The following is a 24919-nucleotide window of genomic DNA, read 5'->3' as shown; positions in this document are numbered from 1 at the left end:
CTATTTCCAGTGTTTTTCCCCATATGTGAATGTACCCCCAAGTCTTTACCTTCTTCTCCTCCAACAATATCGAATACAACTTCAATACCATTTGTCTGTTCCCTGAAAGTGTGGTGATAAATGTATCAAGTGAAGTAAGCTCCTTCCCCGCGGCTTCCTGTGCTCCTGGCCTGGCTAGCCAATGTCGCAATTGGTAATTTTCCAATCTTTCTCTTTTTGCTAGCACCATTCTTTGTTCACACTCCTCAAACTAATGAATGACCGCTCCCTGTAGCCATATTGCCCCATTTTTGTACAGCCCACACTCAGCCATTGCTTAAACAATCCCCTCACTGTCCCAGGGTAAAATTGTGGATTCTCGGGCAATGGAGTAAATGGTAACGGACGTGAAGAAAGGGAGCCTTTGTCTACTAAGCGATCCCATACATCCAAAACCACAGAGAGTACTTGGCTAGCTTGTATATTTGAAGGTCTGTCCTGTCTGTTCAGCCACAATATCCCTTCGAGCAGGCACCAAGCTACAGCCCGATCCATTTGTACCCATAATGTCTTGGTATCCCCAATGAACCATTCTCGTAATATTTTTCAAAGTGCAGCAAACCCACTCCCCCATTTTCTCTATAAGCCGTAAAAATTTGAAATGCCACTCTCGGCACTTTGTTCCACCAAATTAATCTCCTAATTTCTTTATGCATTGCTTTGAAGTAAGACCCACGGACTTTCACTGGAAGGGCTTGAAATGTATATAATAACCGTGGACGGGTCACCATTTTATTTATTTATTTATTTACATTTTTAAAGCGCTCACACAGCCCGCAGGCATCGAGGCGCTGTTACAGGAAATGTTTTTGTTTATTAGTTGCGTAATTGATTGTTTTTTGTCTTAGTTGCGTATTTATAACGCGCTTAAACACCCAGAGGTTTCTAAGCGCAGACCCGGGGATCGAACTTGTGTTGCTTCATGTCGTCTTGCTTCAAAGGCGTGCACGTTGCCACTGAGCTATCCTGCCGGGATCCTATTTTAATAGTAGCTATCCCTCCCAGCCATGAAATTTGCAGTGGATTCCACTTCCCTAAATCTTACTCTCAAACAGCTGGGAAACAGTCCTTGCTATGTTAACCCCCCAACCCCCAAGTACCGGATGAAGCTGTGTGCCACTTTAAACGCCGAATAGGAGGATAACGCCTCCCTCGGACAAGGAGATAAACCCAGTACCAAAAGCTCAGACTTCCCCATGTCGACTTTAAGCCCTGCCACCCATTTGACTTCAGCCAATTCTTCCAATAGTGCTGGTATCGATTGTTTAGGATCCTGCATCATCAATCACATGTCAGCGAAAGCCGCAATCTTATGTATCTCGCTCCCAAACCTAATGCCCCGTACATCCTCTCACCCTAATTCTACGCAAAAAAGGTTCCAAATATATAGCATATAAGAGAGGCAAAAGCGGGCATCCCTGCCGGGTGCCTCTGACTATCCTTATGCTACGTGAAATCTGTTTGGCAATCTTAATGAAGGAGCATGATAATAAGCCCACACCATTTGAATAAATCTGGCCCCCATTCCCATCTGTCTCATCACCGTAACCATAAAAGTCCATTCTACACGATCAAACGCCTTTTCGGCATCTAATGAAATAAAGACTGGGGGAATTTGTTTTATATGAACTCTCTTCAGCAAATGAGCAACCCTTCTAATATTATCCAGCGTTTGTCTTCCTATTATGAACCCTTATTGATCCATGTGTATCAAAGCTGGTAAACGCAGCGCTAAAGAAATAGCTATTTTAATCTTATCTTGTAGCACACACCAAAAATTGTCAAAGCAGTGCACAAAGGTCTGTCAAAGGATTAAACAGTCATCTTAGAGTTGAGTGCACAACACCATGTGGTGCTCTGATAAATAAAGAAGGGGTCTTTCGGGGTTCAGGTGTATGTAAGTTCATGAACCTGCATTTGAAGATGGGAGTTGGGTGTGGGGTGGAGGGGCGGACCTTGAGGTTTATGCTTGGGTTTCAGAAGGGTACGGATTCTCACAGACTTTGATGTTGGGCACACCTTTGCCTTGGGAGTCACATTTCTATCTCCCTTTACCCCTCTCTACTATCCTTATTCTCTTCCAACACACAATCTGTCTACCTACTACCCTCCTCTACTTCTGTCTCCCACCCGTACCTCTCTTACACTCGCTCACTTACTATTTCAATCTAAAACACTGGTGCCATTCTGTAACCACAAATTCATCACCTGCACTATGCCAGCAACTCCTCAGCGCTCCGTTCCGGTGTCCGTCCTCCCTCTCGGTCCACATTCATGCCTCCAGACCTCACACCTGCATCCCACACTCTGCCTTTCAGTTGCTTTTCTTTTATACTGTGTGCCCTCTGCTTCTAACCTTGCCCCCCACTCCCTCCAATTGGTTCCAGCATTCAACTGACAACCAATCCGTGCCTGCCTTTTCCCCAGTCTTTGGGTCACAGGTGAAAAGATTTACAAAACCCAGTAAGTCCCCCCGAACCCTTTTTCCCAGCAAGGTTTTTGTATCGTTCTCAAATGGCTTCTCTGGCATGCCATGGTTCTAAAAGTTGTAGCGTGGGGAGCGTGGTGCGCACTCATGCACTCTCCTGACCACATCAGCACCCATCCACATGCATGACCTTAATGGGTAGCTTACTGGAGCTTGGCCAGCCCACCAAACTCCCTATCTTGCCCAAATGCACACACACATTCAAAACCGTCTGACTTTTTTCTCATACCTTGGACTTCGGTCCCCCAAGGGCGTTACCACCACCACCAGCGCGTTGAGGCCATACTAATGAGATAAAGGCACTATATAAATGACAAACTATTATTACTACTTTATCGGGAGAAAATATACCTATACCTTTACTGAATACTTGACCTGCGTCTTACCTGTCTGCAACCCTGCTTTAACTGTATACAAGATCACCCCGGTGAGCCCCTCTGTGACGTGGGGAAGGGATGAAAAAGCAAAGATTAGGGCAGGATTTCCCCCCAAATACTCTCAAGGAAACAAAACACAGGTTAAACTAACTGGCACATATAAGGAAAGGCAGACAAAGGAATGCTTTTGTACTTTTCTCTTCCGGTACACAAGCAGGGTTTTTTGAGAGTTCTGTTTAAAAAATGGAGAAAATCACAAGACACCCTATACAATTAACCTAACCCTAAGCAGGTGCATAACAAACCATTTTAAAAAACTGTAAAAAGCAGTGGGGGTCCCCACAACAGTACTCGACCAGTTTTGAGAAACCTGAAGATGTCTCCCGGACTAGTCCTCAGGGATCTATCATCCAGGTGGCCTGGACACGGCCATCGCTGTTGGATCCAGTTCCTGGGGCTGGACCACTGAGGTAGGATCACCTGGATGGGGGGGGGTCCTCGGGCAGTGGAAGGGGGACCCTGACGGGTGAGACGTGGTATCCCCCTTCTTATGACACCTTTTCCCCATCCTACCACGTACGATAACACTCTATCCCTCATGATAAAGATGACGGACAACACCAGAGCTGTTTACCTCAGATGTCCCAACACGAGGGTCAGGCAAAGTCAGGCAATTGACCAGAATCACACACCTGACGGCCCTTTCCCTTCTCCACAGGGATTAACGGTGGAGCACGAGAGCACACTACGAGCAAGGCAGACTGCACAATGAGAGAGCTATCCAAGTACGGGAGTTCAAGAGGAGAGAAAGAGAGAAGCAACCTTGCCCTTTCCAACCCAGATCCGTAAAACCTCTGTGGAAGGAATCGTAAGTGGTGCCAGAGGAGGGAAGTGGTCTAGAGGGAAAGTATTTAGTGAAATAAAGTTGAAGATAGTGTGGTCCCCGGGTACAGACAGCCTTGTGGATGATGCAGAGGGATTTGATATTTAATTTGTGCAACAACCGGGAGCCAGTGAAGACTTATTAGTGCAGGAGAGATGCGGTCCCTGGGCTTAAGGCCAAGGATAAGTCTTGCTGCCCTATTCTGGATAAGCTGAAGGGGTGGCAGAGTGGAAGAAGGAAGGTTCAGGAGGAGGCTGTTAAAGTAGTTGAGTCTAGAGAGAACAAGGGCTTGAGTCACATTGAGCCTCTGAGGGAAAGTGAGAAAAGGTAGAGTTCCTTTGAGAAGGAAGAGCTGAAAGTGGGACTTTTTGGCAATGTCCTGAGTGTGAGGGAGGAAGGAAAGAGAGGAGTTGAAGATGACTCCAAGGTTTCTGGCTTCAGTTCAAGGTGCAGGCGGAGAGCCCAAGGATGAAGGCCAGAGTGAAGGGAAGAAGGAGGAAGCAAGGGTCCCAATGGCAAGGATCTCAGTTTTACAGGCGTTGAGGCAGAGGTAATTGGAGACACACCTGGACTGGATGTCAGATAGGCAGTCGGGGATGATGGAGGGTGCAAGAGTGTCAGCAGGGAGTCTGAAGAAGAGCTGTGTCATCTGCATAACACTGGAAGGTGGAGGAGGAGATGTGTGGAAGGAGAGCAAGGTAGGTGTTAATGAGCCAGGGGGAGAGTAGAAAGCTCTGAGGGACACCACAGGTGGAGATGGAAGTAGGAGAGGAGAAGGGGCCCAGAATGACTTGGGGAAGAGCGGTTAGTGAGGCAATGGGACAGCCAATCCAGTGCACGTTCCGAGATACCAAGTGTATTGTAGAGCCTTTGTATGAGGTGTCAAATACAGAGGAGAGATCGAGAAGAATAAGGACAGCTGGGGAGTTGGGAGTCCAGAGATGCGAGCAGTTCTTCACGGGTGTTCAGAAGAGCAGTTTCCGTGCCTCTGGATGCTCGGAATGCAGATTGATGGTCGTGGAGGCCTCCAACAAGTTCAGTGTGAGAGTTAAGTTGGGGCAAAACCAGCTTCTCAAGTAGCTTCCCCAGGAAGGGGGTGATGAAGATAGGATGATAGCTGCCAGGGCAGTTGGGTTTGGAGGATGTTTTCTTTCAGAAGTGGGCGCACAAGGAAGTGCTTAAGGGAGGAGGGGAAGATCCAGTGAAAAAGGAGTGATTGCAGAAATCAGCGAGAGCAGGGGCAAGAGAGCCAATGTTATCCTTGATGGTCCTGGATGAGCAAGGGGAGACCTGTTTAGAAGAGACCTTCATGGAGCGGACAACTCTGGTAACGTCTTCAGGTGTGACGAGAGAGGAGGAGGAAAAGGAGGGAGGAGGAGCGGGGATCTTGTGGAGGGGAGTGTGATGGGTTGTGAGGGAGTGTAGAAAATGGTGGTTAGAATGTCCTGAGTTTTGGTGGCAAAGCGTGATGCTAGTGCATTGCAGAGGGCCTGGGAAGGAGAAGGGAAGGAGGAGACTGCTGAGGAGTTGGCTAGTTCCCTGTAGATTTTGAAAAGTTCAGCCGTGTTATTGGATGCGCCGGAGACCTGTGCCTGAATGTGGGGGTCTTTTCTTTGCACGGATGGCGAGTCTGTATTGCCTTTGGAGCAGGCAGCAGACTAGTTCGTCAGAGGATGAGCCTGAGGTTTGCCACTTCCGTTCTGCTGCCCTGCACTTTAGTTTCAGGGATGCAAGTTCAGTGTTGTAGCAAGTGTTACGCTTTGAGGCAGGTTTCAGACGGATCCTCATGACTGGGGCAAGAATGTCTAGAGTGTTGGTGATAGAATGATGTAGGTTGCTGAGGGCAGAGGTAGAGTCAGAAGTGGGAGTTTGATGGGGGTGAAGGTGGAGGCGAAGACGGCCGCAGTCACTCGTTTCATCGGGCGAGTGTTAGTGAACAAGGTTGGTGCGACTTTTGGGGGGCGGTCAAGGGGCTAATGAGAGAGAGAGAGAGAGAGAGAGAGAGAAGAAAAAAAAAATATGAGGGCATCCAGAGTGTGTCCAGGAGGAGTAGCTATTGTAGCCAAATCCTCTCTACAGTTCAGATGGTGCACCCTGGACCCAATATCTGAATATGAACTCCTACTACTCAAACTCTCAAATGACCCCAAAACCACAACTAACCTTCTCATCATTTACCGATCACTGAATTATGCCAACCATCCCGAAACAGACATCCCACTACTCCCTATCCCTCGTCCCCCTTCCCTCCCTCAAGCCAAACACCAAATTCGGACCACAAAGCCAAAGCCACTGCTTTCTACTCAGCCCTCCAAGAAATGCATTTCACCCAAAGGCTTAACTCACCTACCCACTCCAAAGGAAGAATCCTGGATTGGATCACCACCTTAAATGTCAATCTATCGATAGATTCCATCTCCAAAATCACGTGGTCGGATCACTATCTAATAAAATTCAACATACTGATGCTGGTCACCCAGGGTGCACCTCAACCCACACTCTCCCCCATTGCGGTGAGAAATACTTGGAAACTCACAGCATATAATCTCACCCCCCTTCTGACCAACACCCTTAAGACCCACCCTATTGCAAATACTAACCCTGATAGTATTTCCTCGATCTACCATGACTACCTGAAATCTACCATTGATGCAGTAGGCCTGCTCACCTCTAAAATACCTTGTAGTTCCAAATGATCTAACTTTTGGTTCAATTAAGAGCTCACTGTGCTTTGCCGCCACAAAAGAGTGTTGGAACACTTACACAAAAAGACCCCGACCTCTGATTCGGCCAACTCTTTCCAGATGGCCAACAAAACCTACAAATCAGCTGACATAGCCCAAAAAGCAAATTTTCTAAACACCCACATAAATAATGCCTCCTCCAACAGTAAAGAACTATTCTCTATACTTAGAGAACTGGAAGCCCCCATTCCCGCATCTAGCCCCCATTCCCGCATCTAGCACCATCAACTCAAGTAACGGCTGATGCACTACTATCCAAAATAGACTTGCTTTAAAATCCTCACATTACAAAACAAAATCCTAACTAAAAGGAAACTATTGGCCGGCAAAAACTCTCCCTATCTTGTGCCTGACGCCTGCGCCAAAAAAAAACTGCCTCCCAATTGAAATTCTTCTTGGTCTCCCAAGACTGGGTCCTGAACACAATCTCTGCGCTGAAACCTTTCACTTAGTCAAACTTTGTGCCCCCGCATTAGCACCTATCATTACCAACTTTAATGCCTCCTTTTCCTCCAACTCTGTCACCACTAGTATCAAAGAAGCTTGGGTTAGCCCACTTCTTAAAAAAAACCCTCACTGGACCCTGCAATACCCACCAATTACCGACACATTACAACCGTGCCCTTTCTGCTAAACATAGTGGACAAAATAGCCTACACCAAAGTCCAAGAGTACAATCAGGCTTCTGGCGTAAGCACAATCCAGAAACGGCCCTGCTAGATCTCAAAATCCAAATAAACATCATAAGAGACTCCGGGAAAATGTGCATCTTCCTCTTACTGCTTTTGACCTGGTGGACCACAACAAGCTATGCAATGCTCTCGCAGAAAACTTCAACTTTTCTACAGAAGCCACCCTATGGGTTAAGTCATTCCTATCGAATCAAACCTCGAGAGTATCCATCGGTGATGAGGCCACCAACCCTATCCAAGTTCCCTTAGGGGTCCCTCAAGGCTTGTGCCTCTCTCCCACCCTTTTATAATGCATATACAAAACTTCTATTTGCAGCCCTTGATGCCATGGGAGTCATCTACACTAACTTCGCAGATGACACCCAGATCCTTATCCCCATCACAGGAGACCACGAACAAGACTCTGCCGCCATTACCAAAATCTACGCCATCATTCAAAACTGGATGGCCACCAACAGTCTGTGTCTCAATGACGAAAAAACTGAGATCCTCATTATAGGTCCTCCCTACCGACTTAAAAACCCTCCACGCCAACTACTCGACCATCACCATTGACGGTACACCCATCCCAGTACTCAAACAGGTCAAAACATTGGGCGGCCGCATAGGCTCCAACCTTACTATGATTAAACATATCCGTGCTCTGTCATCCTCGACCGCACACAGTCGCCAATTTCCTACCCCACAAAACTGCCTCACCTTAGCTTGAGCTCTAATTTTATCGAAACTGGGCTATTGCAATCTCCTCCTACCAGGAACCACAAGTACTAATCTTTCCAAACTGCAACTGCTACAAAACAAAGCCCTACGGACAGCCTTTGGATTAAAAAGAACCTATCATATTTGCCACATTAGGAGGGAAGTACACTGGCTACCCATCAAAGCTAGAATTCTATTTAAGACTCTTATCATCACAAACTAATGTATCAGCAATGAGGCCCCATTATACCTCAACATCGCTGTTACCCAAAAAAGGTTCACTAGATCCCTCAGATCGGGCTCTAGCACACACCTATTTGTCCCAAGGTTCAAGCGCTCCAGGGCACGGGGGCGCCAGCTTCCCAGTAGCTGCACCTAAAATCTGGAACTCCCTTCCCATGCATATTAGAAATGAGCCCTCCCATCAGCGCTTCAAAAGCCTTACTAAAATTTCTCTTCAACAAATTTTAACTAGCTGTGTCTCCTCTGACAAAGGGTGCTCTCTGCGATCAATGTACCTTGTAATTGCTTTGCTGGTACTGTAACTATGCTGTTCCGCAAACTGTATTGCCGGCAGTATAACTACTGCTTTGAACCCTTACTGTACTGTAAATTCCTTTGTAACGAGACAAGTTCGTTCACGTAACGTATGCCATGATACCTCTGGGTTTGGGCGTGTAACAAATGCTATATATAAATAAATAAAGCTGTGTGGGTTGGCCCCGAAGGGAGAATGGAGAGGGAAAGCAAGGAGCAGAGGTCACTGGATAGAGTGGATTCAGAGCCAGGGGAGTCCAGTTGAATGTTGAAGTGACCCAGGAGGAGAAGGTTAGAAGTGGAAGAAAGCAAAGACGAGCAGAAGTCAGCCCATTCAGAGAGAAAAAGGGAGGTGGAACTTGGAGGCAGATAGATTTTAGAAGTAGTCAAGGTGGAGGTGGGAGAGGTAACTAACTTGCAAACCAAGCTTTCAAAATAGGAATGGGTCTGGGTAGGTAGATGGAAGCAGGAACCCACTCAGGGAAGATTAAGGCAACCCCCCCTGCAGGTGCAGTGAGGTCAAAGCTTGGAGATGACCTTGAAGCCATCCGGGAGGAGGGAGTCAAAGGCAGTGACTGGGCTGGCATTAAACCAAGTCTCTGTAATATTGGGAATGTTGAGGTCAATGTCTTCAAGAAGGAGGCAGATGCCGGAGTGTTTGTTGGCTGAGCGGGCGTGAAGAGTTGCCATGGTGGGGGTGGTCAGCACTTTTGAAGGTTTTCTGAGGTCGGTTACAGGGGCATCTTACACCATTCAGAGGAGGGAGCGAGGGAGAAGGGGGGATGCAGGCGAAGGAAGGAAGTTAATGAGAGAAGCTAAGAGGTGGTCAGAAAGGAGGTTGGGTTGTGGACGCTGAACCAGAATGGTGCCAGTGTGATAGACATTAACGAAGCAAGGAGAGGATGCAAAAGCAGCCATGAGGACTTCCCACTTGCTGCTACTGTTAATAGGAGTGTGATGAGGGAGAGTGAGTGGAGATGAGATGGGGAGTCCAGAGATCAGGAGAGGGGACAGCGAAAAGAGATATCAGTGAAAACCTCTCTAGAGGAAGCACTGACATAGGTGTCTGCAATGGGAAGTCCAGGGTTTGCACTCAGGATATATTTTTCTGTGCCTTTCCTGCCAGACTTTGAGAGACATGGGGGGGGGATAGATGATAGTTTAGCAGTTGGAGAATATGGGAGAGATGGGGAGAGCCATAGGAGGGCAGAGGATTTCGCCAATTAATGAGGCAGGAGTGGCAGCACCGCACAGTTCTGGCTAAACTCACTAGAGGGCCTAGTAGATTGAGTCGAAGAGAATAACACACCCCAAATTCGACTTTAAATGAAGGCAGCAAACAATACAGATGGTGCACAGGTAATGCAAAACACCCAAGTTTGATTTTAAAAGCACCCCAAATTCGACTTTAAATGAAGGCAGTCGATTTATGTTAGTCTCATAGGCAGGGAAACCCATGTTTGGTTAGGGAAAGCGAGGCGTTTATCACACCTATTAAATTAAATTAAATGGCTTCTTGTGAAAAACCTTCATCAAGTTGCCTGCCTGGCGTTTCTGATCCCTCACACCTTTTGCAGTATTGCCCTTGAGTTTTGGGAGTGGGCCATCCGGCAAATATATATTACTCTTTGTGGCTAGATCAACGCAGAGGCCGATTTCACTTGGCTGCTTCACAAGTAATCATGAATGGAAACCCTATCCACATATAGTGAGCAATATAGTGCAGGATGGGAGTTTGCTCGGGTAGACCTCTTTGACATACTTTGCTATTCCACATGCCTGTGTTGTGCCTCCAGGATGGGTTAGGAACCTCATGATAGGGATATCATAACTCTTAGATTGGACAACGTTGTGACTTTCCTCAAGTCCCATTGTTCTGTAGGTAATAAAGACTCTTCTAAGAGCAGCGGCTTTTCTGATTCACATAGCTCTCTTTTGGCTGGCGAGCTTCTGTTTCTCTGAGATTGTGAACCTTTCGTCTAGACCTCCAAATTATTCTGTCCCAGATGACCTGCTCAGTCAACAGTTACATTCCATCAGTCGGTGAGCTCGGCAGCATGGTACCTGGGTAAATCAGCATGGGTCGCCTTGGACTGTTTGAATAAAATGGGTCTTTTATTCATAAAGCTTGAATACACTGACAAAAATGCATTCTCGCAGAAAAAGGCACACACTTTGTCACTTGTCTAGACAAGCGTTTCAACGCTCTGCACATTAGTCTGTACATGGTCTTGTCTTTCGTATTTGATTTGGCTATGTATGGTCTCTACGTTTTATATTTGTTTCACCTACCTACCTGCTATTGGCACATATATTAAGGATGTCCTTTTCATGTGATAAGCCAGTGGTAAAGGGACACCTGGAGGGTCTGTCAAACCTTTTCTCCCAGACGAAGCACTCCCCTCGTTTGTGATCAGAACGCAGTTTTGTTGGTGTTCACTCTCAAGCCCTTTGAGCCACAGACCAAAGCAGTGCTCTGGTTTGCGTCTTGGGAGATTGCCTTTTGTGGTTGCTTTCACTTCTTGAAGAATTGAGTTGGCCTCTTTCGGCAACAGAACCTTGGATAGTTCTTAAGGTTTTCCAGTTTTCCACAGACATTTAATTTTGACTGGGGTTCATTCTGCTTGTCTTCCTGTCTTTTTTCCAAATCTTGCTTCTGAGTGACCATTGTATATGCTTGGCCAGGGTTGTCCAACAACAGGCCACAAAGGCTGTAAATATGTTCAGGATGCCCTGCGTTAATATTCATGAGATAAATTTGCATATAAGGATTCTAAATTAATGCACATTTGTTTTCCCCGTGAATATTAATGCTGCATATCCTGAAAACGCGTCAGGATTCTGGCCCTGGAGTCTTGGCGTTGGGCAACCCTGTGCTGGACGTTTACCAAACTCGCACATTCTGTTTAGACAGAAACAGACCTTTTAAGTTCCCAGACAGGCTTTTGGGTGGATATTGGGGCTTGGTTCCGTGAAGAAAAACTACAAAGTCATCAATTGCTATAGAATCGAATTCAGGAAATCCCTCCTCCAAAGGATGAGTATCCCCATACATTAAGGGCAAAGGCATTGTCTGGGGCCTTTCAGAAGCATTTGCGTATTATGTGATTTGCAAGACTGCCATTCCTTTTCGGCATTTGTTTGCACTACTCCAGAGACAGTGCTTTTACTGTCAGTTTGGACTGGATGTTCTATGATTGGAAAGGACTGGAGGGGGACGTCTGACGGACGGGAGTGAGTTATATGCTTGCGTGCTGGTCTCTATAAAACCTGAACAAAACATTTATTTTTGTTTTGTTGCTTTCATAAGGCTCCAAATTCTCCATTCTGTTCCCCACCTCAGCCCCCTTTGGACAGATATCCCTTGGGTATGGCAGAAGGGGGGGACTTTGGCCCAGGAGTATGGTAGCCACAACAGCAAGTACATTTTGCATTTTTTCATATGGCTTCTGAATGGAAATCATCGCACCTACCTTTTTTATAAGCAGTAATTACAATACCCCTTGCTATGTTATGCCTAATTCTTTATTTTATTTTATTGCTTATTGTGCAAACCTATCTCCAGAGCAGCAGAGCGCTTTACAACAGGATTGTACCAGAATTTGGCTTGGAATTTTGTACAGTGACAAAGTACTGTTGTGGCGAAAGAGTGGGATTTTTATTCTGCCGCCATGTATTGTTAAGCCACATTTTTACTAGGTTTATTCTGAGGGATTTCAACAAATGGGCAATAAACAACGACAAAAGAGACCCATGCCAGACAGGCTTTATAGCAGGCCTTGGCACCTCAATTAACCTACTAACCCTAACCTCAATAATTCAACATCATAAACAAACAAGACAACCCCTTTACATGACATTTGTAGATTTCCGCGCTGCTTATGACTCAATCTCACGAGAAATGCTGCTTCAAAAGCTAATTCAAGAAAAAATTGCCCGTTGTATATAATTACTTTAATAAAAGCTCTATACTCGGACACAAGTATCCAAATAAGGATAAACCAAGAGCGTCTCTTGTCCCCTGCTATTCAAACACATAGAGGACTTCGGCAGGTATGCATTCTTGCTTCTGCTTTATTTAGTTTTTTTATATCAGATTTACGTAGGATATTTACTGCTATATTTGCAGACGCACCTAAAATAGCCAACAAAAGCATTCCGGCCTTGTTATACGCCGATGATTTGATACTTTTGTCAGAAACACCTGTTGGACTACAGAAACTGCTGGACGTATTATCTACATATGTAACAGAAAACTTATTAGTGGTTAATCTGGAAAAAACCAAGGTTATGGTATATAAACCATCACTGCAAAAAAACAGGAATTACATATGGACAATACAGAAACAAAAACTGAAAAAAGTTCAACAATATACGTACCTGGGGATGATAATCACAGGAGCTACCCATGTAGCACAAATATCAAAATGGTCCAATAAACTTGATATGCTGATCTCGCAGGCCAAAATAATTCAAGCAAAATATGGGAAGTTTTCCATCTCACCAATCCTGACATATTTCAAACAAAAGGTAACACCGATACTATTGTATGGAGCTGAAACTCTACCAACCCTACATGAAAGTTTATGGGCTAAATTCGAATAAAAATTTTGGAAGAGTGTTTTAAATTTACCAAACTGCACTCCAATAGCATTAATCAGAAATGAATTGGGACTGATTTCTATTTACGCTCGCTATTTGTGGTACTTAATATCTTTAAGCAGGAAGTGCATTTATCAACTCAAACATGCTCATAGGAGTTTTGGCACAGCACATACTCTGCTCAGATGACACCTTTGCGCAAGGTTGGCGCAAGGAGGTCATGAATGCAATGGCTTATGCCGATGTTACACTGAAGCTATTAATTGAAAACCCAAATGCAGTCAAAACCAAACTATTCCAGTGGGACTGGGGTAGAAACAGAAATATGTGCTTAAGATATAACGATTTCGATGGAACGGTGTTCATACATAAGAAATACACATTGGCTGAACCATACTTACTAAAAAGCCCATCTGTGCAACATAGAAAAGAGTTTGAGATTAAGATTTAATCTGTGGTCAACACAAGAGGTTCTAGCAAAAAGGAAAAAAATCTTAACAACAGAAAAAGGTTGCAGGTTCTGTAAATCACATCACAAACAGAAACCTTACGCCACCTATTGGTTGACTGCAGTGAACTTTGTAACCAAAGGGTCAAATTCTTAAAACCAGCGGTAAAAGATCACACAAACCTGTCACATAACACCCTATGGAAAATGATAGTTGGTGGACTTTCTATTCGGCTAAGAATGGGAGCCTTACATTTTTTAAATAGTTTAGAAGAGCTGAGAACACAAGATAAAGACAAGGAATGAAACAACGAATTCAGACAAAAATCGAACATCTCCTGATGCTGAAAAAGAAAATTAAAATGAAGTGAACTTTTATGCAAATGTTTTTATGTAAAGTAAATGTTACGCTAATGTGACCAATTTGAGCACACTTGACCTCGTTGTCGTGAACTGGCTCCCATTTGACGCCTAAATTCATTTAAAATTAACTTTTATTGTTATAATCATGTTTTTCGCTTTTGTATTGATAAATAAATTGTAAAGTTGATTAATTTCAACTAAAAACAATAAAAAAATAAAATAAAAAATAAGCCACATTTTTTGTGATTTGCGGAACTGGAGCATTGTGGGGGCATTTCAAGCTTCTCATGGATTGAGTTCCGGATGGTCCGGGCGTGGCCGGAGAAGAACTGCTTGCGACTTTTCTCTTTGCGGGTTTATATGACTAACATTTTGTTTTCTGAAAATGTGATGCACTTTAATGCATAGAAACTCTATTTCCAAAATTAAGTTTGTACTTTGCGATTTATTATGTTCCTGGTCTGTGTTGACCATCTTTAACACGGCTATAACAAACACATACGCCCAAAATGTAGGGCTCATGAAGTCAGAGACTGAGAATCTTCCAGGAAGTGTCAGCAGGGTAGGGGTATACTTATCAGTGTGAATGCTGAATTCAGAGGGAGAGCCGCTCACAAGGGTTTCTGGACCACACAATATGAGCAATAGGGCAGGAGTGCCTATCCCACAGAGCCCAAGCAATTGGGCAAGGTACACAGAGAGTTGACTCACCACACCGAGGATCTTTGGGTACACTGAAAAGTGTGCAGGCCCTTCTCTATACCTGGGTAGCCTGAGCAAAAAGGAAATAATTGAGGAATAACCTGCAGGTCCTGAGGTGTAAAAAGGGTAATTGGGTACACAGAACTTGAAGTCATTGGTTGATGTCAGGCAGACCAAACCCCCTGGAGCACACAGCACATAGGGGTTTGACCCCAACAGCCTGTACATCTTGCAGCCCCCCCAAACCTCAACAGCATCCTACAACCTTTCGAACCTGGATTGGGTGGGTTGCGTTTGGGTCTCACTGCTCTCGAGTTCCTACAACCTAGGGGGCTGAAAAAACAGTTTACGGAGCCCAAACCTCTGGAACTTTGGGGATAAATTACACAGGGTCCCACTGTTAACTGCATCTAGAGAATCCGTATAGCTAGGGATGGGGCGTGCTTGCTGAGCTAGAGACTGGCTTGCACATGCAAGGTAACAATACCTTTTCCTTATTAAACCATATCAACCAATGCACTTATCCTGCCTGCCTCTATTCAATCCTGCTAGTTCTTATGTTTGTGGACTGATCAAGGATTGTGCAAACAGGTGATTGAGGGCAGGTGCAAAAAAGCAGGCTATCGGGATGGTGGGGTAAATTACAATAGAGGGTTCCAACTTCCACAACGCTGGTGTACTGCTCGTTCAGTGATCTTTTTCTGCACTTATTCTCCAACTTTGCCCAGGAGGCCTTTTTCAGTGCTCCAGTTTTTTGCTCTTTACATCTGTTTATGAATTGTGCTCTTTATGTCTTGGTATAATCACCAACAAATCTATGTGAACACTGCGCCGCCCGTAATTCTGCTGACGTAAATGTCGACTAAAGTTACGGCGCAGTGATCAGATAGATCACTTTTGCCGGCATGCCCCGGCCCACAATCCTCCAACCTGCACCCCCCCATGCCACTGGGTCCTTTTTTATTTTATTTTTTCTTTTACTGCTTGGGCGCAGTAATGTGGGGGTCGGGATTTTTGTACAGCGCTCGGGCACAGTATTAGTAATGTCGCCACAATCTTGGCGACATTTTGATATGATTCCAACAACTATTTACAGGTCAACACTGGGCGTGCAGGCCCCAGAAGTAGCTCAGACCTGCACTGTGCCCTTTGAAAGACCACTAGTCCTCGTGTAAACCGAACTATCACTATGCCAACCTTTCCAAATCCCGACCTACCTAAACAGCTGCAAACCTATATAAGTGCACCCTTTATAAACCAATATAGTCTTAAATGCTGGCTTACTGTGAGTTCTGCCGTTCTGGGCCGCATAATGTTTCAGAAGCTGTTTGGAAAATGTTTCTTGGTGGTGAATGAGTCCTGGCAGCCCTGTCCTGTTCTTGTGCATGGTCGGTTTGGTGTCTAGTCAAATGGTCGACAGACAAATGGTCGACACAATTTGGTCGACAGGACAAATGATCGAATTTTATTTTTAGTTATATATATATATATATTTTAGGTTTTCGTTTAGGGAAAAAAAGGGTTTTTAGCAAAAAAAAAGGGGATTGGTGGGGGGCACCCCCCCCCAAAAAAATGTGAAAAAACAAAAAAAAGAAAATTCGATCATTTGACCTGTCGACCTTTTGGTGTCGACCATTTGTCCTGTCGACCATTTAGATTCGACCAGTTGACCTACAACCGGTCGGTTTGTGTAGGAAAAAGTAATGGGTTGGTTGTCGAGGCTCCAATTGCAAATTGGTTGATGTGAGGCAAACAGCAAGTCTTCACATAACATGCCGGATGTGTCAGGAGCAGCCCGGGTGGAGAGGTGCAGCAGGGGGTATGCCAGCATGTGGAGCACCAATCCCGGGCTGCAAACATGCGAAGCAAGCAAATGGGGAGCACAAAGTGCTGATCCAGTGAGGCCGCAAAAGACAAAGACGAATGTCCGAGTGAGAGAGTTGCCAGCCAGTAGGGGTCACAGTAGGGAGCCTTTCTATAACGAAGTGGAGAACTGGTAAAACGGCTCTTCAGTTGAAACAGTCCGCTCACAAACTGCTGAATCCATGCTGCGTCCCACCAATGCTGTAGTGCCTATAATGCCTCGTGTTGGTTTTTTTAAATAAATGCTCACAAGTAGCCCATGAGCAGCGGGGGAACAAACTCTTCGGTACAACCCAGCGGAGCCTGAGCTTATCACGTCTTAATACAGTTTTATTTATTTACCCATATCCTTATGGGAATCCCCATTTAAAGAGAGGGGTTACATTGGCAGACAATTAGATCCCAAAGGCCAAGCCAATACACACACAGCTGACTCGAGTGACTGAGATGAAGCAAAGCCCCCTAGATGGCAACTTTAGGTGAGCCAATGTGGATGGACTGAGTCTTTGCTCATTCTGCAGCACCTAAAAATGATAACGCAGCAGCACAGTGGCAGGCACAACAACCACCTCTAAGCCCTCCCCTTAAGGTTTTTGTATTATTGAAAAATTGTATCAATTATTCGTCTCCTTTTGGTGACACATCATATTGGTGTTAGGGCATTGATATGTCATTGTATTGGCTCAAGCGTAATGGTTTTGAAGTGCAGTCTAAATGCCGCTTTAGAATGACGGCTGACCTGTGAGTGGTGCTTGGGGTCTTTTCCACCAAGGAGCTGGAAATCGGTGAAAAGACGTTGCGTCAGAAGACATGTGGCAGATTTGGGTCACTAGAAGAGAAGAAAAGGCACAGCAGGCACGTGGGAGTTGATGCATAACTGAGGGGGGCATCTAATGGGGGCAGGGGTGGAGAGACTAACGAGGGGTGAGATGGGCAAGAAGAACGAGATGTGATGCAGTAGTGGGTGTGTGGGATGGATAAAGGGGGGAGAAAACCAGGAAGGAGCGAGAGCTGCTGCGTGAAGGACAAGTGTCGCAACAGAGAGGGGAGAGAGAGAGACCAGTGGCGTGTGAAGTCTTTGCATAAAACCACGGTATGCCCCTCCAAGACCGCTCTGTGAGCCCTTGGAGACCTTCTCACAAACAGTGAGCAAATGTGCACTTCTTCGGAAGCATACTTTCAGACCCTGTAAACAAGTGATCGTTCACAGGCACTCCTCCTGAACCTCCACCTGCCCCAAAAAGCAAAATCATGCACGCTAGAAACTGCCTGGAGCAAATTCCAGCATGCAGCACCCCCCACCTGAAAGAGCAGCTCTGCACTGCACCCATCACTCGTCACAATGCCGTCTTATCACCAAATGTATCTCCTTGTCTAGCAAGATCCTGGTAGCCATAAACCACCCCAAATAGTTTTTCAAAGTGACCAGCTTCATCACATCTAAATGCATGAACACCTCGCATCATGCAAATCCAGGATGTGGGCGATAGCTTGTACACATTTGTCATAAACCAAGCCCACAATCCTGATACTGCCCCTCCAAGTCCTCAACTTAATATGCCATATTGTCACATAGCTTTGCCACCTGGATTGCTGCAAGTAATTTTGTCTCCCTCTGGTAAGCAAATGCTCATAAGATTGCCCCATCGTTGCTCCCATCTGTGTAGGTTCTTGGAGTAAGGGGGTTGTTGTGGGGCACTGCATACCCCCTGCAATGTTCCGTGAGCCCCCAGCCCCCTGCTACAGACTCACACAGAGACGTCTGATCGGTTCGGGCCCCCCGGTCGTAATGACCGTCAGGGCACGCCCCCTTTATTTAAAGGCACCCGGCAGAGTGCAACGTCAATCCGCCGCGTGCCGAAAGCCCTTAAAGGGGCAGCACTACACTCCTCCTTTTCCTTGAGGACAAACAATAAACACTTAAACTATCGCACTCAAAACATAACTTAATAAACACTTTAACAAGATCAAGACATGCAACTGTACCCTTCAAACCCCTTGATTCACAGCCACCCCGGGCCCCCTTCATCCCCCCATGGTTGGCAGACCCCACCAGGGTTGCGTAAAGTCATTGTTCCAAAACATAGTCAGTGTGGCGAACAGGTTTCCCTCACCCTGTCCTCAGGGGTACCTCCTGCTCACCTCTGGGAGAGAGTTCAACCAGTGGCCGGCACACTGCTCAAGTGCCACCTTAGCGTCTTGCTTGCGCCCTGCCAGTGACTCCAGCACGCTCCACCAGGACCCTTGCTGCATGGCCGTTCTGCGGATGCGGAAGCATTCGTCCCGTGTCTCTGCAGCCTCCATTTCCTCCAGTGGCAGCGCATTTGGGGTTGCCGCCTCCACTACCAGTTGAACGTGGTTGTAAGCTTCTTCCGCACAGGCATCCATCTCGCCATCAGTGTCTCCCCTCGGATGGCAAGACAGATAGTCGGGCGCGTTGTTGGAGCCAGGCTGGCAGACCAGCGAGACCCCCATACTCCAGAAGCGCGAGCATCCATCTTTTGATCCTCGCCGGTGGTTTCCATGATGACCCGGCCAGGATGGGGAGTAGGGGCTTATGGTCGGTTACAACTGTCACTGGTCTACCCAGAACATACAGCCGGAAGTGCCTGCACCCCCACATTACAGCCAGGGCCTCCCACTCGATCTGGGAGTAACGCTGCTCAGTTTCAGACAGCGCCTTGCTGGCATAGGCCACTGCGCGGACGCTGGAGTCAGGCCCGAACTGTGTTAGCACGGTCCCCAGGCCGAACGGGCTAACATCCACAATTATGTCGGACTGGAGGGTGGGGTCAAAAAACGCCATTGTATTTTCTACCGTGAGGGTGCCCTTAATGTCCTCGAAAGCCGGTTGCTCAAGCGGTCCCCACTGCCACATTGTCTCTTTCTTAGTGAGGGCCCATAGGGGCTCGGACCTGGACGCCAAGTTCTTGATAAAGCAGCCACAGTATGTCACCATGCCCAGGAAACTTCTGACTTCTGATATATTTTCGGGTGGGCGTGCGTCTTTGATGTGCTCGGGGATCGGGAGATACTCCTCCCTCCTTAAACATGAAGCCAAAGAATTCGATGTTTGTCTTCAGACATTCACATTTCCCCTGATGGAGGGTCGGGCCCAATGACTGCAGCCATTCGAATGTTTGGCCAACTTGTGTAGGTGGTCCACTTCAGATTTAGCAAACACAAGAATATCATCGCTGATGTTCAGCACGCCGTCAAGATCCGCCAATGCACCCGTGATTATATTTTGAAAAACCTCAGCCGCCGAGGGCACCCCGAAACTGAGTCTCTTATACCGGTACAGGCCTCAGTGAGTCGTGAATATTGTGATGTACCTGGACTCTGGGTGTAACCTGACTTGATGGTATCCGGCCCTGAGATCAAGCTTCGAGAAGAAGAGGGCCCCCTGCAACTAAATGATAATATCGTCTATGGTCGGTGTAAGATGTCGCTCTCTGCGGATCGCCTTGTTGGGGAGTCTCATATCTACATAGATCCTCACCGAGTCAGGTTGCTTGGGTTTTCTGGCAACCACAATGGAGGACTCCCAGGGTGTCGAAGCATCCACTTTCTCGATGATATCGAGGTTAACCAAGTTGTCGAGCTCTTTGTCTACCAATTCCCTCAGGTGGAAGGGCACCCTGCAGTGCTTGAGTGCAATGGGCTGCACCGATTCGTCGATATGCAACCTCACTGGGTCGCCAGCCATCTGTCCAGTTCCTTGGAATAGTTTGGCATATTTGTCAAGTAAGGTCTGGATGTCCTCCACGTATACCGAATACGCAAAGCTTACTATTCGCAGGGCTGCTGTTGCCGCGCAGCTCAGCAGTGTGTTGGTGCTGACAGCCGCCACGTAAAAGCGTGCTTTTATTCTTGAACCACCATGCCCCACCTCAGCTACAAATGCACCATCCAGGGGAATTGGCTGGGAACCCCCGAATGTGAAGATGCAAGCCTTTGGAGAGGAGAGCTTCGGAGGAGCATTCCATTGCGTCAGTGTTCTCTGACCATCACATTGATGGACGCCCCCGTGTCCACCAGTACAGGGATGGGAGACTCATTAACTGCCACAATGTACCGCGGCTGCCTCCTGCTCTCGGACTTGATGGCCCCTATGGTCGACGCAAAGAAAATGTTCTCTTCTTCTTCCTCTTTCTCCTCGTCTAGTTGTGCGCCCTCCTCACCCTGATCGACTTGGGCTACATTGGGCAGGTGAGATTGTCTAAAGAAACCAGACCGCACTGGACTCCTGGGCACCATCACCGGCAGGGACGCTCTGCATACCGGGCGTAGTGATCTGCCAGGCCGCACCTACCGCATTTTCTTCCTGCCAATGGGCACTCTGCAGGGTGAGGCAAGTTGTATCCACACTTAAGGCATGCTTCCCCTTGCTTTCTGCCCCTGTCTCGGAAATTGCTAGCCGGCCTCCTGGCACCTCTGCTGCCACGCCCCACTGTGCAGACTTCCTCGGTCTTGGCGGGACATGCACCCGCTTCCATTCTTGACGCACGTACCTGCGATACTTCCTGGCAGCGGCCCAGCTCTAGGATGCGGGGCAAGGTGATCCCAGGTTCTCTCAGTACCTGCCTCTGCAGCATTCCTGACGAGCACCCTTGTATAAGCTGGTTCCTGACCATGTCGTCAGGGTTGTCCCATGCACAGGCCACCGACAGCCTCCTGAGACGGCCATAGAATGTGTCCATCGTCTCATGCTCCTTCTGGCGGGTGGAGAGCATCACAAAGCGCTCATAGTCGGCATTGGCGAGGGGAAGAAAATAATTGTGTAGAGCTGTCTTTGCTGCACCATATGATGTATCTGCAGGCTGGAGGGAGTCAAAAATGTTGTGCACTGCATGCCCTGCGGCATACAGTAATGTGGCCAACTTGCTGTTGTCGTTGGTTTCCATTGTTGCTGTCAGGTTGCTTGATTGTCGTGAAGAGTATTGAAACCTCCGTCCCCAGGTACCACAGAGAGAGAATACAAGATTACTCCCTATGCGATCATTGAGGCCACAGGTGGGTAGTTCTTGAAGCTCGGATCCACGGGAAATGTTGAAACCCAAGGCAGCTGTAAAGGAAAACCTTTATTAGCAATCAACTGAGCACAGTACAAGCAAACAAGCAGAATAAAGAGCAGGGCTTACCTAAAGTGATGGGTGAAGAAGCCCAGAACCTATGATGGTTGATAATTCCGTGGAGGGGCACGTGAGCTGGTTTCCCTGATGACAGTAGGGAGAAGAACTGTAGGCTGGGTTAAAACCCAACTTGCCCTCCTGTAACTTGATGAAACAAAAGGACCAAAAATCCAAAGTACTTGATAACGTAATGCAGTGAAGAGGAAAAAATGCCAAGTCCAATTCAGGGTAATCCAAGACAGACCAAAAGGCGTTCCGAGTTTGAGATGATCCAGCAAACAGAGCCAAAGACGTGAGCAAAGCAAATCCGAAAACAGTCCAAGAGTCAAGAGCCGTGAAACACAAGGTATCCAAACGGCGTACAGAGTCCTCCAAAGAACAGCTGTGAAGCGCGGACGTCCGGAAGTTCAGCGCTTAAATAGCGGAGGCTTCTGCGTCACCTGATCCGCGAGTGAGATGGATGAACGCGTCATGTGACCCGCAGACGCGACACGTGAGCGTTGTTTTGATCTCAATGGTCTCCATGATTGCGGAATTGGCTTTCTGCGGGTAGCGTCCTGTAGCCGGCGCCTGCGAGCGCCCTCTTGCAGACGCCATGGCAGACGCCAGTGAAGGAACGGGGAACCCTTGAGTCTGCATATGTGGCCCTTGGGGTAAACACGCTCACGTGACACCCGTCCACTGTGAGGGACATGGAGTGGAAACCTGACTGGGGTAATTGGTGTATTGTGAGTGTTGCCTGTCCTAGATAGAGTGTGAGTATTGTCTGACTTAGATGTTTGTGAAAAAGGGACAGCATGAGGGGACAGCGTGACAGTTGCCCTAAAATACACATCCAATCGATTGACCCATCGCCTCCACCTAGACCCAAGGCTGGAGGGAGGGCCAGACGCATCGAATTCAGGAATGGGTTGGAGTGCCGCTGGGGGCCTCATCTGGGCCATGGCTGGAAGTGGAGGTGGGAGCTGGCCTTGAGCCTGTTGTTGAACTGCTGGTTGCCCTCCGTCCTGGTTTGCCGGATCACTCATGGGTCAAGCGCATGAGCACCCATCTCATATTACACAGGGGCTGCAACTCACCCAGCCAGACTGGCCTAATGGGGCCACCTTGATCTTCAAAACTTCCACACCAGGACACAATAAGGCACACCCATGCAGGCCTTCTTGATCTTCAGAAGTCCACGCCAGTTCAAATTCAGGGCGTAGAATATGTAGCAGAAAGTCCAGTCACAGGGTAGATGGCCACAAGAGGTGTAAATTAGCCCAAAATCCAGTAGGGAGTGTCCAAAAATTGAGCCAGGGAGGTCTAGGGTACATACATAGAACAGCAGGTATCCCCCAGCACCTCACCTTCACTCAATAAAAATCACCTTGTAAATCGAAAAACCCAAAATTCCAGGTTTGTGTGGGCAGAGATAGCTGCCCGCTATTCAAATGTCCTAAAATTAGGCTTGGATGGCATTTGCGGGCCCCTCCGGAGTGCCTTGATCATCCTGTGCCTCGGAGACAAAATGGCTGCCGCCGCGTGGCGTACACCCTCTCCTTCAAGTGGATTCCGTCCCTCTTTCCGAGTCAAAAAGTCAAATTGCTTTCACCGCCGGGCCCGGGTGTATTACCGGCCTCGTTGCCACTGTTGTGGGGCACTGCATACCCCCTGCGATGTTCCGTGAGCCCCCAGCCCCCTGCTACAGACTCACATACAGAGACGATCAATTCGGGCTCCTCGGTCGCAATGACCGTCGGGGCACGCCCCCTTTATTTAAAGGCACGCGCCAGAGTGCAACGTCACCCCTTAAAGGGGCAGCACCACAGGAGTAGAGATACCTTTCCCATATTGCTGAATATGTAGTGCAAACGATGACTAGACCCTTACTGAGTACTAGAGTTGAATGTAGAAAATTGAGACTTTAAAACAGTATTTTAAGTATGATGGTGGCAAATGAAGGGTGCACATAGGGTTTATTTTGTTACAAATTATCCTAGCAGTTTTAACAATGGCTACTTTTTAAAATGTGATTAAGTAAACTAGCTGAAAACGTGGTCGGTAAAAACTGTTGTGCCCTCTTACTTTTGGTAAATTGGTTGGTTCACTTGCCTTTCAAGTCAAAACATCCTTGAACATTTTGAATTTGGAATGCCACACAAGCTTGTTTAAAAGAGACTTTGTGTTTTCCTCAGGTTTCACCTTGTGGGGTTCCAAATACTCCTGGAATTGGAATTCAGTCGATGTGGGACCGAAGCGGGACTTGGTGGGAGAATTGGCGGAAGCAATTAGGACAAAGACAGACTTGCACTTTGGACTTTACCACTCTCTTTTTGAGTGGTTCAACCCTCTTTTTGCAGCAGATGAAAAAAATAAATTTAAGACCCGGCTTTTTGCTGCTACAAAGACTATGCCTGAACTCTATGAACTGGTGATGCAGTATAAGCCTGATATTTTGTGGTCAGATGGTGATGCTACCGCTCCAGATACATACTGGAACAGCACAGACTTTCTAGCTTGGCTGTACAATGAGAGGTATGTATCGGTTGCTTAAAAGCGTGCAGGTTATTTTTTAATAATCTTTTACATTAAAGTAGGTTATTAGCATACATCTCATATCGTCCTTTAGTACTCTTGTGTCTGGCCACTTTCCATGTAATTCATTGCAATCCTAGCCTATGTACTTTGTCATTGCAGTTGTGGTGTGTGGCTTGAGGATGCACAATACATCCCCAGGATGCACACGTTTCCTACAACTCCTTACTCCTCATGTATACCTTACTCCTCCACCTGCATGAATGGTTTGTTGCATGGGTTGCATGTGTTTTTTTATTTTTTTTTATTTATTTTTTTTATGTCAGGATTTTCATTATTGCCTATGCTTCCATACAATCCAGCTTTCAGAACCGCAGGCTTTTTTAAAAACTTTTTTTATTGTTTTTGGTTAATCAAATAACCTTTACAATTTAATCGAATACATCTAAATTTTGGTTCAAAAAACACAATTACCGTTCTTAAAACATTTCATCACATGTTTACAATTCATATTTATAAAACTTATTTCATATACAAAATATATAAATATCTAAAAAAAAAAAAGAGAAACATCATTTAGTCATCTTTAAACTAATACATAGAATAGCTTATGGAGGTTTGGAGGTATCATCCTTCACAATTTTCAAACCGAAACACATCCCAGCTGCAGGTGAATTTTGTGATTCAAATTTCATCCAGTAGCATTGTACATCCTTTATAATCTTTTTTCCACTAAGTGATCATTAATTACCTCAAGAACTTAAGTTAACCTTAAAATCAAACCAATACTCTTTCCCCACATACATCTATTCCATAATAACAGTCTGGCA

The 24919-nt window shown here is 46.5% G+C and overlaps 1 protein-coding gene across 1 annotated transcript in view; it reads left to right on the top strand.

Annotated features, from left to right (window-relative positions):
- FUCA2 (alpha-L-fucosidase 2) overlaps positions 1-24919 on the top strand; it is a 265636-nt gene that overhangs the window by 27772 nt on the left and 212945 nt on the right. Inside the window, exon 3 of the mRNA XM_069607612.1 lies at positions 23750-24089. Within this exon, the coding sequence (XP_069463713.1) occupies positions 23750-24089 (340 nt within the window). The remainder of the gene's footprint in view (positions 1-23749; positions 24090-24919) is intronic.

The sequence above is a fragment of the Ambystoma mexicanum genome, chromosome 4q (assembly GCF_040938575.1).
Source record: "Ambystoma mexicanum isolate Mex_15411 chromosome 4q, UKY_AmexF1_1, whole genome shotgun sequence".
Classification (NCBI taxonomy): Eukaryota; Metazoa; Chordata; class Amphibia; order Caudata; family Ambystomatidae; genus Ambystoma; species Ambystoma mexicanum.
This window is presented reverse-complemented; position numbering and strand designations above follow the sequence as displayed.